General features: G+C 40.5%; 1 protein-coding gene across 1 annotated transcript in view; it reads left to right on the forward strand.

The window, feature by feature from the left end:
• The window catches only part of LOC122405366 (homeobox protein orthopedia-like), a 40,568-nt gene extending 28,025 nt beyond the window's left edge, over window positions 1-12,543 (forward strand). The window contains exons 4-6 of the mRNA XM_043410050.1: window positions 5,575-5,752; window positions 6,940-7,119; window positions 12,224-12,543. Coding sequence (XP_043265985.1) covers window positions 5,575-5,752; window positions 6,940-7,119; window positions 12,224-12,543 — 678 coding nt within the window. The remainder of the gene's footprint in view (window positions 1-5,574; window positions 5,753-6,939; window positions 7,120-12,223) is intronic.
• Window positions 12,544-16,269: the final 3,726 nt, after the last annotated feature.

The following is a 16,269-nucleotide window of genomic DNA, read 5'->3' on the forward strand; positions in this document are numbered from 1 at the left end:
ATCATCGCGACTGATGCTGATTATTTGAGAGCATTTGTGTTCACTTCCACCCTCGCCGTGATTCCAGGTGCTTCCTGGGAACAGCTGCCTGCGTGGCGCAAGCGCCTCCGCACCGTGCGGTGATTGATCAATTTTTAAAAAGCAATGTTCCTAATTGACTGGCCGACCCGTCTCGAACCGAGGTATTATATCCACGAAAGGTATCAGTCGAGCCGCCTTAGTCATCGAAAGGTGTGTTCCGTGGCGTTCGATCCAGCCGTTTGCCACCCTTTTGCCTTTCGAACACTCTTCTCTACGTTTGTTAACCCTTAAACGCATCGTGACGTCGCTCGACAACATTCCACTATTTCCTAATCAAGTAGAATAATAACTTTTATCAAGGCAAAAACGAACAGAAAATAAACTTTTGGTCGGCTCGTAGCTTAATAAAAATCACTAGAATGCAAACTTATAACCTCGTCAAAAGAGTCTTTTTAAGGGTGAAAAATATTACCAATTCTTTGGCAAAGATAATGCATCTGGTAATCTAGAAATTAAAGAGTCAGGGTTAATCATTACCATTTTCTAAACAAATATAATATTTTTACATTCGTAATGTACTGTAATAATTTACAGTTCGCTTTATTTAAGTGTCAGCTTTGTACTTCAAAAATCGCGTGATGTTCGAATGAATTTTAATGCGAATAGAAAGTGTTCTAAATATCCCCTGAATAGAACATCGGTACTTAATGAGTTAATGAATTTCGTTAGTCGAATCTTGCATTTTCCTGTCAGATTACAATCGCTTGATAATCACGTCGATAACAGCATCGAGCCTGACCATCAATTTGCCCGTCTTTCGATGATCATAGTAGGGAATTTTTAAGGTATACGTATTTAATGAACGGTAATTCATCGAGCACGTCAGGCATGCATGCAATTAGCGCTGGAACATTTCGGACGAATCATCTTTGTCCGCGTGTCATCATAGAGAATGATAGTTCCATTCTCGTCATATCGCGGGTCGTATCGTCATATGCATAATTAACTTTAAATTAACACAATTTCATAGGTATCTATGATCATCGATGCTCGTCGATGTGCCGATGCTTTACACAAACGTTCGACGATCGTTACCGGAAACGCGATACTATTATAGTTTATCAGGTTGAATAAAACCACGAACAAAGGATCGCTGATATTGCCCATTTCACTGTTTTCTGTTAGGAGAACTGTTCACTGTTCGAACTTAGAGCTGGAGCTAAAATATTTCTGTATGTAGCAAAATAAAATGGAAATTTTTCCAGAAACCAAGAGTCATACCTTTTAAAAAATATTCATAGAAAATTTTCTTCCTCAGAAAATGACTCACTACCGCATTGGTATGTACAGGGAGTCTCTGTGGATAAAGTAATTAGTATTGATTATGTCTACGTTATCATAAAACTTGTCCAAATATTGGAATTTATACTTTTCACGAGGTTACAAATTTTTATTTTAGTCATAAATGGGTTAAGAGGATGTTCTAAACGGTTCATAAAATCAATTCTTGGATTCCTATATTCCCTTAAGATTTAAATTATTCATACCTGATAATCATAAAATTTATATTTAAATTATAAATCTCGATATCAATTCTATTTCATATTTTCTTTTCAAAGATAGGTTTTTACCCCGTATAACAACTAAATAAATAAAAATTAGTTAAAAATTTATATACTCAACAGTTTCTTCAAAACTTTCGACTGTCGCTTAACATTTTGTGCTTCTATCCAGATATTAGTAATCACAGTTTTTGGAATTCTTTTATTTTGAGTTCAAGATATTCTTGTTTAAGTAACTTTGAACTACCCGATGAAGGGAATCGTTGGGGGCATGGGATGGAAGTTTCGAAATAAATAAAACTCGTTGTAACAACGATGGGCGAAGAAATCGGTCGTGATCCGACGCTCGACTCCCGATATCGCGCGCAGTCGACGAAAGCTCGCGTTCTGCGTGCAGTTATTTCGTAACAGGAGTCATTAGCATTCACCTGCGTTAATTAACGGAAGTTCTGCAGTACGTGCATGCAGGCTGCATCAGCCACGGCGAGAGTGAGGGGCGAGCACGTGATAATGCGCGATATATGCCTCCGACAGTCCCTTGTGCTTTTTCCCTCTTCTGGCTTGCATCGTCGATGCTCACGCGGCGTGTAACAGCAAATTATCCACGGGCTTTTAGCCGTAGCTCTGCCGTAGTTGTACCGTGAAATCGGTGCAACCACACCCACGAACGCCGCAAGAAACATTGACATCGCGGGAGAGACGATAGGGATCGAACTGGGGGAGAAAAGATTCTGCATATTTCTACTTCCTGTTACGCGGGGGGCAGAAAGATTCGTTCCATTTCAGCACTAAACGGAGAAATCTAAGTCGCAATTTTATTTAAAAAACAGATGACGAAGACAAAGAACGGCCAGTGATCTATTCGGAATGTTTCAATTTATAGCGAGGAATTAAAGAAACTCTGCTGTGTTGCTTGACACACAGTGTCGTGGATCCTCGCAGGAGATGGATACGAAACAATTTTTCTTAACGTATTAATTCGTTAGCACGATGCATCGAAGTCAATGTGTGATATCTATAGACACTGATTCGATCCCAAGGCACTTAACACCATCCAGGTCTAATGCCATTCTCTCGTCACGAACGTCCATCCTTGAGAGGCATCAGGCTCGACAGATGTTCCTAAGCTTCGCCAAATGAAACGGGACACCCCAAAATTAGAACGACAGAAAATTCCTGCGGGTCAAGGAGTAACGTTATTATTACGTTTCATATACTTCGTCGATCTAACTTTTCATTTACACTCGTCTCGATCTGTACTACCGTCAATAAGTGTAATCTCAATGCGAACAATGCAAATTTTTGAATAGATTCAAGTGGTAAAACAAGCACTGTTACGAAAATAAATAAAGGAAGCTATTTTGTACAGTTTGTACAATAATTAGACTCGAGAGTAACTGATCAAACTACTGAAAACTAAACTGATGAAAAGTAACGAACAATTTGTACCAATTTTTAATATTGTGACTCTCCTTCGACGTGTAATTTTATTTGAAACAAACTCCCTGGCCTGGCATATAATATTTATTTTCTAAAAACGCACCGAGTTCGAATATTGCATAAAATACGCAACGAACCGTTCGAACGACCCAATGCAACGGTGGACAAAACAAAATCTGAAAGGATTGAAAATTAACGAGAAGAACATCGCGGATTAAAACGACGCCGGACGGTCGTATCGGGTAGACGCAAACTTCAGCCGTTTTGGCGTTAAACTTATGGGCGATAGTGTACGGTTTTACCGGTGATTTCGCAGTCGATTCGCTGGTCGTTCCTTGCGTGGCGGCGAACGACCCCCGAAGCGCGCAGACGACTCCATCATGGCTAACGGGCAGCAGTTTTCCATTCTCTCGAAACTTAGTAGCTCATAATAAACCGCCTCCGCTGGAGAAATCCGACGATCGCTTTCCGGCAATACCTGGAGTACACTGTAGCCTGTGAATCCCATATATCCAATTAGATTCGTATAATCCCTGTATGTTAGCAGAGGGTGTCTCCACCCCCGTGGTTGCACGGCCGTCTCGTTTGCTCCTAACCCGGAAGCGACCGTGGTCACTGTTGCTCTCGCGGTTACGCGCGCGTCGAAGGCGCAAGCGCACATCGCGCTCTAATGCTAAACTACTAATTTATGGGCACATATGAGATGGCTATAGCGCGCTTTACCGCGCCAGGAAAGGGACTGTAGCCTGTCGGAGCACCAGGGCGGAGGGTAATGGTGGGGAGGGATGTAGGACGAGGGTATATATCGGAGAACACAGGGGTGGGCTTTGCATGCGATATCAATAAATCAAGTCCCCGGGACCCGGGCAGCTTAGGGGGCCACTACGTGGCCAGAATCAACAGCTCATAACGTCGGCTAATAGCTACTCGCCGTGGGGTCGAAGATATTGTCGTAACGCCCAGGGACATCTTAACGTCTTCCGTCCGAATTTGCTATCACGCGACCGTGAAAAAATCGTCGGCCAAAAAAAAAATAGCCGAACGAGATTTTTCAAACTTTCCCGTGGACCCCTTCCACCAAGACGAAGCTTTCGCAGATGTTTCGAATTATATTTTAATTTTTTTAAATATCATTTAAAACTGTCTCTTTTTTTTTTAATTTGCGTAGAATTTAAATCGTTTGATCATAAATTTAATATTTATTATTTTCATATGTATCTAAAAATGTGGAGACACGTGATGCTGAAACAGGTCGTTTTTACAAATATTTATAAACCAGAGACGAGTAAAATTTTATACGTATAATACATAATCAATGAGATCGATACACAGATCACACAATATAGTATTTCATTCGGGTCGTTCATTCGATCGAGCAGTTTTATATTTATCTGCTCATTGTGAAATATTTCATTCTGTAATTGAAATTTTTAATTTCGGGTTATCTATAAAGAATTATTTATCGTTCATAGTTATTTGAAACTTTTTTTCATCTAGGTAAGAGTTTTTTCCATCTGTGTTATTAAGTCACGATACCCGGAACTTATCAAAATTAAAATTCTATTAATATCTTTTAATATTTTTATTTATTCGTAAAAAGATCAGTGATCTCTGATGTTTGCACTATTGATTGTGAAATATGTCTGATATAATTCAATAAAGGTAATCAAACCAAATATCATCGTGTTTGCATCGACAAGAGTTTTATTTGTTCTTTGAAGTTGTTTATTTAATAAATAACTCACAAATGCCTTACCATCGACCGTCAACAGATTTTTCGTTTCAGATTAGTCGCTTAATAAATCACTAAGAGTATCAAATAGTTTCATAAATCTTTTCATGCAATATGAAAGATAAGTCTCACGATCAGACGTTCACATTTGGCATTAGCTTTAATAGCATTGACACACTTTATAACTAAATTTAGTACTTCATTTAGAACAGATAAAATGTTTTCAGCTATCAGGTTTTCCCTGTGAATAACACAATGCACAAGAAGCATTTTTGTATTCTCATCTTTCATCAATTTTAAGCATTTCTTCCCCATCAGATTAGGAGTACCATCTGCAGCACAAGATTTTTTATATTTGTAGTGGTGCTTTCTAATGCTTTCTTCAGTAAAATCACCTTTATCAATATATCTTACGCAAGTTATAAATACAGCCTCACTGTCTCTCAAAGTTGATTCATCCATTTGCATCGAGAATTTTCTTGTATTTCAATGTCTTCACTCATTTCGTCTATTTTCCTGCTAACAGTATTGTTACTTAGTGGTATAGTTTTAACGTCATTGTCATCTTTCAATTTACCCGGCTCGAGTAGCAACTCAGAGTCGTCATACGGTTAACTTAAACACTGGAGTCTATTTTCGAATGCCTCTGCCCCCCTATGGGGGGCAAACACTGCTCTAGATCGTCAATAGTGGGAAATAGAAGCGAACAGCTTACTTCCCCGATCCCTGTGCTGTTCCAATTGCCAACTTACCATACTTGCTAGATTCTAGTGGTCGTGGCAAGAGGAAATCCGAACTCAGCTAGCGAAACTTTTGCAGGTGTGGTTTCAAAATCGTCGGGCGAAGTGGAAGAAGCGGAAGAAGGCGGCGCCAGTGTTCCGGACGTCGGGCACGTTGCTGCCATCGCACGGTCTGCCTCCGTTTGGCCCGATGAGCTCCGACCTCTGCGCCGCCGGGATGTTTCATGGACCCGCTGAAAGATGGGGAATGGGAACAGGTCAGGCGTCAACGATTCCTATCCCCTATTTGCATATGTCAATGAGCCGAATTCCCTGAAAAAAGTCCCGTGTTTATCCGTCGACGGGAAGTCGCTGGTCAGGGTTTATCAGGTTTCATTGTACCCTGAAAGACGTCAAGGTCGCGATATATACGTATATATAGTATATCGTATTAATTTGCCCTCGTAAAACGCGGTATCATGCTCTTCGGAACGAGGGTCGAAACAGCGGGCGAGTTATTCAACCGTAACAAATTGCTCGATTTTACATTAATTATATTCAATTTCTCGCGTCATTTCGCGTACACGTAATCTTATTACCGGTGTTTCGCGCGCGATTACGGGAGGGACACGGTGTCTTAAACACGTAGACCAAGTTTCGACAGCGGAACGCTTCTAATTTAATTTCGTGCGTCCACCGACCGGGACAGCTTTAATTATCCACGCGTATTATCAGTTCCACGGTCGTTCGACGACGCGCGTATCGGTTCTTTTTACCCCTTTTTTCGCGGCCACTTGATCGACGAGCCCCTGGTCAGGAACGGGACCGAGACCAGTTTTAGTAACGTCGATACATTTACGTTTGAAATTAGTACTCTCGTATCAAACTATATTAACCCCTTCGTGGCGTCAATCAGATTCGTTATCCATGTTGCGTCTTCTATGGTTGGAGGTACATGTCGGAATGTATGCAAATTGTAAATCTTATGTTGTCACGTGATCCGCGCCTTTTTATTCTCGATCGAAAGATTAATATATACAAAAATGTTCGAATGTTCGATACGTTGTATCGTATGTCGAGAATGGACGTGGCTCGTGGTAGCATCGAGACTGAAAATAATGCAGTTTATCATTTTTGTAACTCATCAAATTTACTATTATAATTACATTTAGTTGTACATGGATTCGACCGGGTGCTCGATTATCGTCGAAAGACCTAACTTTACAAAAGCGCAAGATACTCTTAGGATAAAAGTTTTTTTCTGCCCTTTAAAAAATTTATTCGAACAATTCACAAGTCTAATAGTACTAACTACACCTTATTGCGGATGTTACTCGATCTTTAAAAGATATCGATTTGGTACTCGTGTATTAATGAGCGTATCATTGGATCGATCCCATCTTTACCCCCTTGTCGTCCGTTTAGGCCAAAGTCGCTCGTTTAATCGAAACCGCTTGTTTTACAGGTCTCGGACAATTGGGGCAGGGAGGCATGGAAATGGGCGGTTTCGGGCAAAGTTTAGGACAACTTGGCCAGCAAAGCACGAGGTGCCTCGGCTCGAGCTTGGGTCTTGGTAATTCTGGTCTCCCGATCAGCAGTCCGTCGCAGACCGTCTATCAAGCTAGTTACGGACTCAATTCCCTTGGTAAGTTAATCCTGGCTCGTAGACCACAAGTCGCAAATGTATTACGAGTCTATCGAGGTTCGAAATAATTTCCCAAAGTACGGAGAGAAAAATCGAACCCGTGTGAATGTTGTCGAGGTGGGGGAAAAAGACTTTGTAACACAGTAGACTTTTAGTACAACTAAACTTTAATATATACAAAGTCGTTGAGGCTCTATAAGATAACGTTCTTCTGAAACATTACAGATTATGATAATCACAGTAATCTCTGCTTAATCGATAATCTTACCCTTATAGTAATGAACGTTCGTAAATTTAACATTTATATCCCTCTTGATGACATTTAAAAAACTGTACGAAAAAGAATCATTACTGTGCTTCATATTCGACAGTTAAGAATAATACGGTTCTATCGGTAAAGGAAATATAGGTTGAGTAATTTTAAAGAAACTTTAATACGTGACAATATTGATTAATTGTACGCTGATTGTATTTACGTGTTATTGGGAGACCGAGCATACAAAGAATAGTTTCGATGATGTGCAGTTTGAAAGTACGACAGACGTTCTGTAGCATGAAGAGTCGTTAAAAGCGGTGTTCCTAGGATAATAAAATTTTATGTGTTGGCGTTTAAAGCGTGATTTGGACCGACGGTATCGGCTGCAAAACGGATCTTTAGTAGAGGAATATTTTCTATCCGAGAAGAGGCGAATATTAACGCGGCGTACAAACGCAGACGCTTATGGGCGGTTCGATAATCGTCTTGCCAAACTTTTGGACCGTGGCCCTCTAAAAAAAGACGACGTGCAAACAGTATCGAGGAACCCGGTACCTCTTTGACGAAGTCGTTAAACGTTACGGTGCATTATCGCTCGAAGGGGTTATGCGCCTGCATGTAAGGAATTTGAGACAGAAACATAAACTCCGTCCTCTCGTCTGTTTACGCAGGCAAACTTCGAGCCCGGTCTCGCACCTAGGTGCGAGATCTTTCGCTGTATGTTTACCATAACATCCCGATGCAACCTGTCTTGGTTGAGTTACGCTTCACCTTATCCAGAGACCTTGTACCTTCGAAGCTGTCCGAAGACGAGGCGTGTGTGAAATTCTTTGTCCCACGAAATTCTGTCCGTCGCGCAAACGTTTCGAAAGACCGTAGTCTCGAAAATGCTAAAAAAGTAAAACAATAAACGGAGAAACTAGTGTTCACGAGCGTCGTTCGATTTATCGAACGCTAACGTCTCGACCTTTCGTTTGAGCAATCGGTCCGATTTATAGACGGGGTGTCCAAGGATTTTCTAGTCAAGCAGAATGTTTTGTGTTAGTTTATGAATGCATCTACAATTTTAATTTGTTATCCGCGAATAAAATTTGTCCAACTCTAAACTTCTGCCAGGTAACTGTGGAAAACAATATACAATTCTACGAATGGTAGGTGAGACAAGTCCATGAATATAATATTTTTTCATCAAGCATGATATGGACAGACAAAACAACGTTCAAAGTATAACAAGGTATAACATCCAAAATAATTCTGTATGGGGACAAAAAGATCTATACATTATTCGAGAAAAAATAATAATTCCAAACAGTGATCCAAACAAAAGGAATATGTATTACACCTAATGAACAGAGGTAATTCTAATGGAAAAATAAACAGCAGATAAGATTAGACGGTACTCCTTGTCCAAATAGAAAAGAACTAAATACAAATATACGAAATAAAATTAGGAAAAGTAGAAAGAAAAAAAGAAAAGTAAAGGCCCAGCTATTTATAGTAATTATTTTACAAGGGGCAAATATTCTAAATATCTTTCGAACGCATAGCACCTGCCAATTTTAAGACTCAAGAGACGTCAAACTTTTTACTAATATTTGTTTCCGCGTCCGATCTAAAAATTCATCGAATATCGATGGAAACGTGTCCTCGTGAGTACTTAGGTTTGAGAAAAGAGCCAGACTCAAGGAGAAATTAATGGGGATTTCGATAATCCGGTTAAAGAAATGTTTCTGACCAGTGTCTTTCTCACTTAACCGTTTTTATATTCGTTTCGGTAGATCACATTTAAAAACATCATCTCGGATGCTGCTGTCAGCATATGCATATTGACAAGTATAAATGGATTAAATTCCAAACGGGGATACGCGCACCGTCGTTTTCCGAGGTTAACAACTTCTAAGACGAGTGTTTTCGACACGAATGTTCGCGGGAACGATCATCAAATTCCGTTCGATTTCGAATTCCGTCATTTTCGTCTCTTCCCTCCCGGAATGCTCATTTATAATGGAGCTGCTCGAATGTCTGGCGGGTAATTGAAATGCAATATCTCTAACGAACAACAGCGAATCATAAATAGATGCCGAGAGATCGGTAAAAAAAAAAAAACATTCTATTGATTTTTACGTCAGGGATAATCGAATCGGCAAGCGATTGGAACCGCAAAAAACAATATGATGAAACCATTTTTAGGTATACCGTAGTTCGAAGCTGGATATAATCACATTCTATAAATGGTCGATATATAGTGCACCACACTTTTATTACGAAAAAGAAAATTCAATACATAGTTTCAAAAACTGCGAATCCAAATATCCTCTGACGCTAATGCTATATATTCTATAAATACCTAATATACCGAATACTGCTGGATAAAATTCAGAGTGATCAAAATTCTTACAAAAGGTTATTGCATTATTGGTCAAGATTTCATTTCAGTCCAATGGCTAATAGCTTTGCTATAAAAAAAGAACTTATTCTACCAGCGAAAGTAATTAAATCTTGCCTCAAAAAAACTATATTTCCAATAAATAAAATAGAACATTTTGTTTGAAACGATTTTCCACGATTGAAACTACAAAATGAAACATAGTCCATACAATTGAATCCCGAATGAAATCCGACATTCTATCGTATTCTATTAATCTTCTATTTCTCTCTAAATTGTATCTCATAAAGAAACATTATTTCGAAAAACGTTTCCTCGCAGAATTAGAGTTGAACGAGCGATCAAAACTAAAGAAAATACTCGAGACACGGCAGATAGTTTGACCTCGAATCGAGTGGAACATTGTTAAACGCGAAAGGATGTAACTCAACGGGGTACCCAGCCGTGGTGGCGAAACTGCTTTTAGTTGTAGCACAGTTTCACAATGTATGCGCAAACGTGAGCGTGTCTGAAACGCGAACACGTATCTGTGTACACACGTAACACGTACAAGGTGTCAATTATCACGTATTATCGCCGCGGGGCAGGTAGCGTCAACCGAAAGGAAAAAAGTTGCCGTTCCGCAGCCGCGATTTACCATCCGCGGCATACGTGTGGACTCGGTTTAAGGTGATCGTCGATCCCCGGGACTTGGCCGCAGTCGGTTATCCGCTTTTACTCGCTGGTAATGCCTAGGGCAAACACCTTTTAGAGAAACGTCTTATTTATCGGTTTTCGATGATGATTAGCATCGAACGGTAGCGCGACCGTGGCACGTCGGGCTTTCGTGCCGATTACGGAGTTCTATTTTGTTTATCCCCGTCCACCAACCGACGGGCAAACGTACGTCTATGAGGTGTGAATTAACTGTGCCCGAAAATGCACGATTTTCGAGTCGCGCGCGAACCCGACGCTTTTGAAAGCAGAATACGCCAACGAACTGGTTCCACAAGCTGGGTTTACTTTTTAAATTGTTCACCGTTTCACGAGACGACAGACCAGACCGATTTGATGGGCATCCTCGCGGAATATGCAGTATCTATTTATAAAACGATCCAGGATTCTCTTCTTCCTCGCGGGGGATCGTATTTTTCGGGACGCGATTTTTCACAGGTTCTGTAGTTATTGCTAAATTTTTATTTATTTCTGTACTCTCTCTTCTTTTTTTTTATCACACATCGATTTCCTAAAAGAGAGATCGTAGAATTCGTGCGAGACTACACACGTTTGTCTTCGAGTATTAAATAAATCGCGCGTATTTTTCTGCGATGAGAGGTGTTCGATGAAAATCGTAGAAAAGCAGGTTGGCCAGGAAAGCGCTGTAAAATGATGCTCACCGGTGCCATTAGTTATTCCATTCTTTCCGCAGAGGTTGCTAAAAGGGGCGGTACCATAGTCCTTCGCAAACTTGTGCTCTCGCCACGATACCGCCATAAAAAGATCCCTTTTCCCCGTTGTCTCTCGACGAGGCCACCAACGTGGCGTAGGAAGAGGAGGAAACGACTTTACGATACCCGGTAGCGCACCCCACGCACTTTGTGAGCCTACCGTATTAATATCTCCTGCGAAGAAAGGGAAACGTTCCCTCCCGCACCTGCGGTATCGCACCTGTAAATTACGCTACCTGACTAAGGGATTCGTGCCTGACTATTCGACGAGCAGCTAAAAACAATGTTGAATCCGCGATAACGTCCAGCGCCTTCGAAACTCCAAGAAAAAGACTTGGTATTCACCCTTTGTAAATTCAATCGTTCGCAAACAAACCTTCGTTCGACGAGAGCTGAGATTTTATAATAGCAAAACGTATACAAACGTCCGTTTTATTGTTCGTCTGTTGATATTCGCGTTCGACAAAAAAATAACAACGCAGGCTATAGACATATTTAATTTTTCTCGTATTAGACTATGTTTAGGTGATCGTTTGAGATCAGATTCTCAGGGGATGCTCATGACAATGGTTAGAAACATAATGGAGAGAGTAATTAGTGTGGAAGACTAGCGCGTATGTATAGCTCGACTACTTAGAAACGATCCCTGAGGTGGGAGAACGCTGATCCAACCTCTTTTTAAATTGAACAGAATACTTATTTTTATAGTACCATCTAGGAATAGAAAGTACTATTGTATCAATTTATTTCCAAAAGATCAAATTCCTCACATTTTAAGGGGTTGGTATATTAACTATACGCACTGTATCATCTCCATGTTGCGTTTCTCCGTTTGCCATTCCTATTTAATAACTCGGATATTCGTTGTCATATTACAAAATAGCTGTGAGGCAATAATCCCAGATAAATAGGTAACATGTTCATAGAAGCACTACCGTGTAAGTGCAACAGTTTTTACGTACGTATGTAATCTTGTTCGAAAGTTGAAGCGTTACAACCGTCATCGGTCTAGCCTGGTTTGAACTTGTTTTCCAGGAGGTGTGCACGTGACGGCGTCCCGGGGCTCCCCACCGGGTGGATCGAGCGTGGGTCAGGGTGGCGGGTTAGGCTCGGCCTTGAACTGCGGCCAGGGATCGCCGGGGACGACTCCCGGCAGCGGAGGCGGCGGCGGCGGTGTTTCCTGCGTGGCCGCCGATGTAAACGCGACCGAAGCATCGGATTGGAGAGGCGCCCACAGCGTCGCGGCGCTCAGGCGTCGCGCCTCGGACACGTCGCTGCAGTACAGTCCACAACCGCCGCCGCCTGCAGGGCAACCGCAGTACGCCGACAACATGCAGTACAATTCCGTTTACTGAGGTGCTTCGGATTACGCCCGGTATTGACTCTACGATAAAGTTCTGTCGGGGAAACAGTTCGGAGGGACGTGGTCCCCTCCGTGGACAGCGGTTCCGAGCGGTCAATGTGCAGGGTAGCGAGTCGAAGTAACGCGTGACGAGAGAGGAAGACACTGTTGACGATAGAGTCCCTTCGGCTCGGGTTCGTCGCTCGAGAAGCATGCATTTACGTTCGCGACACCGGATTGCACGGCTTCCGTTTTCAGCGATTTCAACGATGGGCAGCGTCGTGGCACGAGATTTTGTCCGTCGGGGGTGTCTCCGTGTTGGTACCGGGGTTCGGTTACGGTTCAAGAAACAGGGGAAGACGGTAGACGAGACGTATCGGTATCGTGGATCGAAGCAATTGGCATCATCCAATTAGAATCTAACGAGAAACCAGAATCCATCTGGTTTCCGTTCGAAATAGTATCAAAACCGGAAACACGATTTACAAGCATAGCGGCTGACTAAGCTCTGGGAAAGATAAAGGATGCTGCAGCAACAACGAATTCTTGTCGATTTCTGTATTCATAATGGAAGACGTACTCTTGGCTCCGGAGGCTGAGATTTTCATCTTAAGTGGTTCTCGGTTGCTATTAGCAAGAACGGAGTACGTTTTTTCCTTCGACGATGTATACGATCATGAAGTCCAAGTATCCAGAAAATTAAAGTAAACTTTTTCACTGAAAATAAAGCAAACCGAGGAAGCCGAACGCGCGAATGATAACACCTTCAAAAGGATTCGTGTCACATCAAAGCTGTGCAACGCTGAGAAGACGCGATGGTTACTTGGTATATACTTCATCGTGAATGTGGAAGTTTCAGTGATTGTACACCTTCATTCGTCTCGTATGTGAATGTTGTTTTAAACGATCATTTATCTACTAGCGTTTGCTACTTTACTTTTTGTACGCAATGGTCTAAATTGTTTTTGTTTATTAATAACGGGCACTGAAAATACAACCATTTAGAAAATAATCCACCAAGATTTACTATTTCAATTCTCACGTACAATGATAATCATAATGCGAATATCATAACGTTAACACAACAATCCTGAATATAGAAAGGAGTGAATGTTCAGAATGAACAACATTAATTACAGAGCAGTGAAAGTACACACTTATTAGTGAAATTAGTAAAGATAAACACTCGCTAGTAAGTGTAAACATTCGCTATCCTTCCACTTTTACGGTAACGTATAAATGCACTAATTTTGTCGGACGATTTGCTACGGTCCATGTATTCGTAATATTTCGATCGAAGATACAAAACAAAAATTTGAATTATTGCATGGTGTATATAATTTATCGTGAGGTAAAGCCATCCCGAACATTTATAACTTTTCAACTATTTTATTCTCGGACCGAAGACCGAATACCAATGCGGTAAAAAGTGAAAGGGAATGTACAAGAAAGTAAATAATTATTATTCACAGACAACGTCAACATTTCCTTTCTTAAACGAGTGTCCATGAAAATGAAAATATGTAACTGTAAATACTGAATTATTTAATTCCAGTTTCATTGACACTAAATAATTTAGTACATACAACTATTCGTTTCTAGTTTCATTGACATTAAATATTTTAATATACCGTCTCCATGGAAAAAAGTGTTGATTTATGGTCATCTATGACTGATAACTTGCTGTACTTTTTACAACACACATTGATATAAACATATTTACTGCTTTGTACATTCCTTGTTTCTAAATGAAATTAGAAGAAAATGGTTGAATCGTTAAAAAATGCTGATGTTACCTCATAATAATGAAGATTAAAAGTGCCGACGTAATTGCTTCACCGATACAGCGAAACGATTAATTTAATTAACAGACCGCGCGAAAGAGCTTGACTATGACATGGACAAGTTCTTTTCACGCGATATGAACTTCGCCCTTATTTCGTCCACTTGTCTGGTGTATTAATCGTGCATGAGGTGCAAGTATAATTACCTGTTAATGTTTTGTATTATATCTAATTTTTCTCTGTAACGACAGACGACAACTGCGAGCTTTATTTAACCGAAGTCTAAACGAATGATTCGAGCGCAAAACCTGCGTTCAAATAACGAATCCACACGTCGCGGCACGGTGTAACGAAAAGTATACGACAAGTTAATATAGTATTATGTATGGCATTGTAAATATAGGAAAAAATTGGCGTGTCAGATATTATAGATTACGATTAATATTATTAAGTTTTGCATACGACGAGACGGCCAGTTGCTTTTACACGGCTATTTTTGGTAACATTACGTACACGATTCGTATTCACATCGATTCTGGAAAACTTCGATTCAGTTCTGCTTATGGCTCTTTCCATTCACCTATTTTAAGGTCCGTTTATACCATCGACGAGCCGAGCAGAACAATTACATCGTTGAAACGGGTATCGATAGTTCTTTTTATCGTTACTTCTAATTATTCATTAATATATAGATATAAAACCTAATGTTAACGAAAAATTGATAGAATTGGTGAGAGAACACAATGTTACAAAATATAGGATGAATATATGAAAAAAATATTGGATGGACATCCTGTTTTCTATCATGACTAAATCTTTATATAGAAACTGAAAAATATGTCGACACGTTGGATGAAAACAATAACAAAACACTATCTACTACGTGCATAGACAGTGTAATCGATCTGCTCGTCGATGGTATAAACGAACCTTTATAATGTATAAAACGCGAACCCGTTCTGAATCATCTTGATCCTCGTTCAAGCGGAATAACTGTTCAACGATCGTACTGAGCTTTAATAACTGTAAACGACAAGTCGTATAAGTTAAATCGCGAAAAGAAGCTAGTCTTTCTTTGTTCGGCTTTGTACTTAGAGCACCTAAACTGGATCGATTCTCGGGGCGACGAAAAGTGAACTATAATTGGGGCGTGTGTTGAAACGAGGAATATCAACTCGCTTCGAGAAGGCAAGCGAGCGTACATACGTACCGGTCGCGTCTTGCATGAACGGAACAGTACTTTGTGTAATTAAAATGCAAGTTAGCAGCTCCGTATATTGCATTCGTAAGTAACCTCTTCTAGGACGCTATAAATATAGATTGTTCTGTTGTTGTACACCGAGGCGTAAGTTTTGTAAATAGAGTATACGTCTAACATTAATAATAATCGAATATCGTAAGCGAACATCTCTCATTAACGGTCGAACGAACGCGAGTATACTTGGACATTGTGATATTTTGGGTCCCGCTGTTCCAGTGTTCCTTTTTCTGTTTATTTTCTTTTCTGTCCCCTAACAGCGACGAGCTGTACACACGATATCGCAAGAAACTCCAACCGCGATAACAGTAGCGGTCCGGCGTGGTACACGACGATACGTCGATTATTCTAGTTACGAATTTACGGTAGTTTTAGGTAACAGTTAGTGATAAAATATGGAATTAACGATATGCAATTGTCAGTGTATTACTACGAAACGTATACGATTTTTAATGTACAAAAAAAAAAAAAAAATAATAATATAGCCGCGAGGTGACGATGTGTTTTCCCGGAATATTTCATCCCGCTGGTTGCGATTTCTGTTCGGGATGAAACGATTTGTACTCGAACCGACTCTTGATTCCATGCTCCTCGGTTGCTCTTCGTTCTTTCATTCCCTTTCTATTGTTCCCGCGATGCATATTTTCTACGCTACTGACTTGCACAATTTTATACATATTTAAATAAGCTCGGACAC

This window comes from Colletes gigas, unplaced genomic scaffold (genome assembly GCF_013123115.1).
Source record: "Colletes gigas isolate AHSC1104 unplaced genomic scaffold, ASM1312311v1 Colletes_gigas_Sc00004, whole genome shotgun sequence".
NCBI classification, from domain to species: domain Eukaryota; kingdom Metazoa; phylum Arthropoda; class Insecta; order Hymenoptera; family Colletidae; genus Colletes; species Colletes gigas.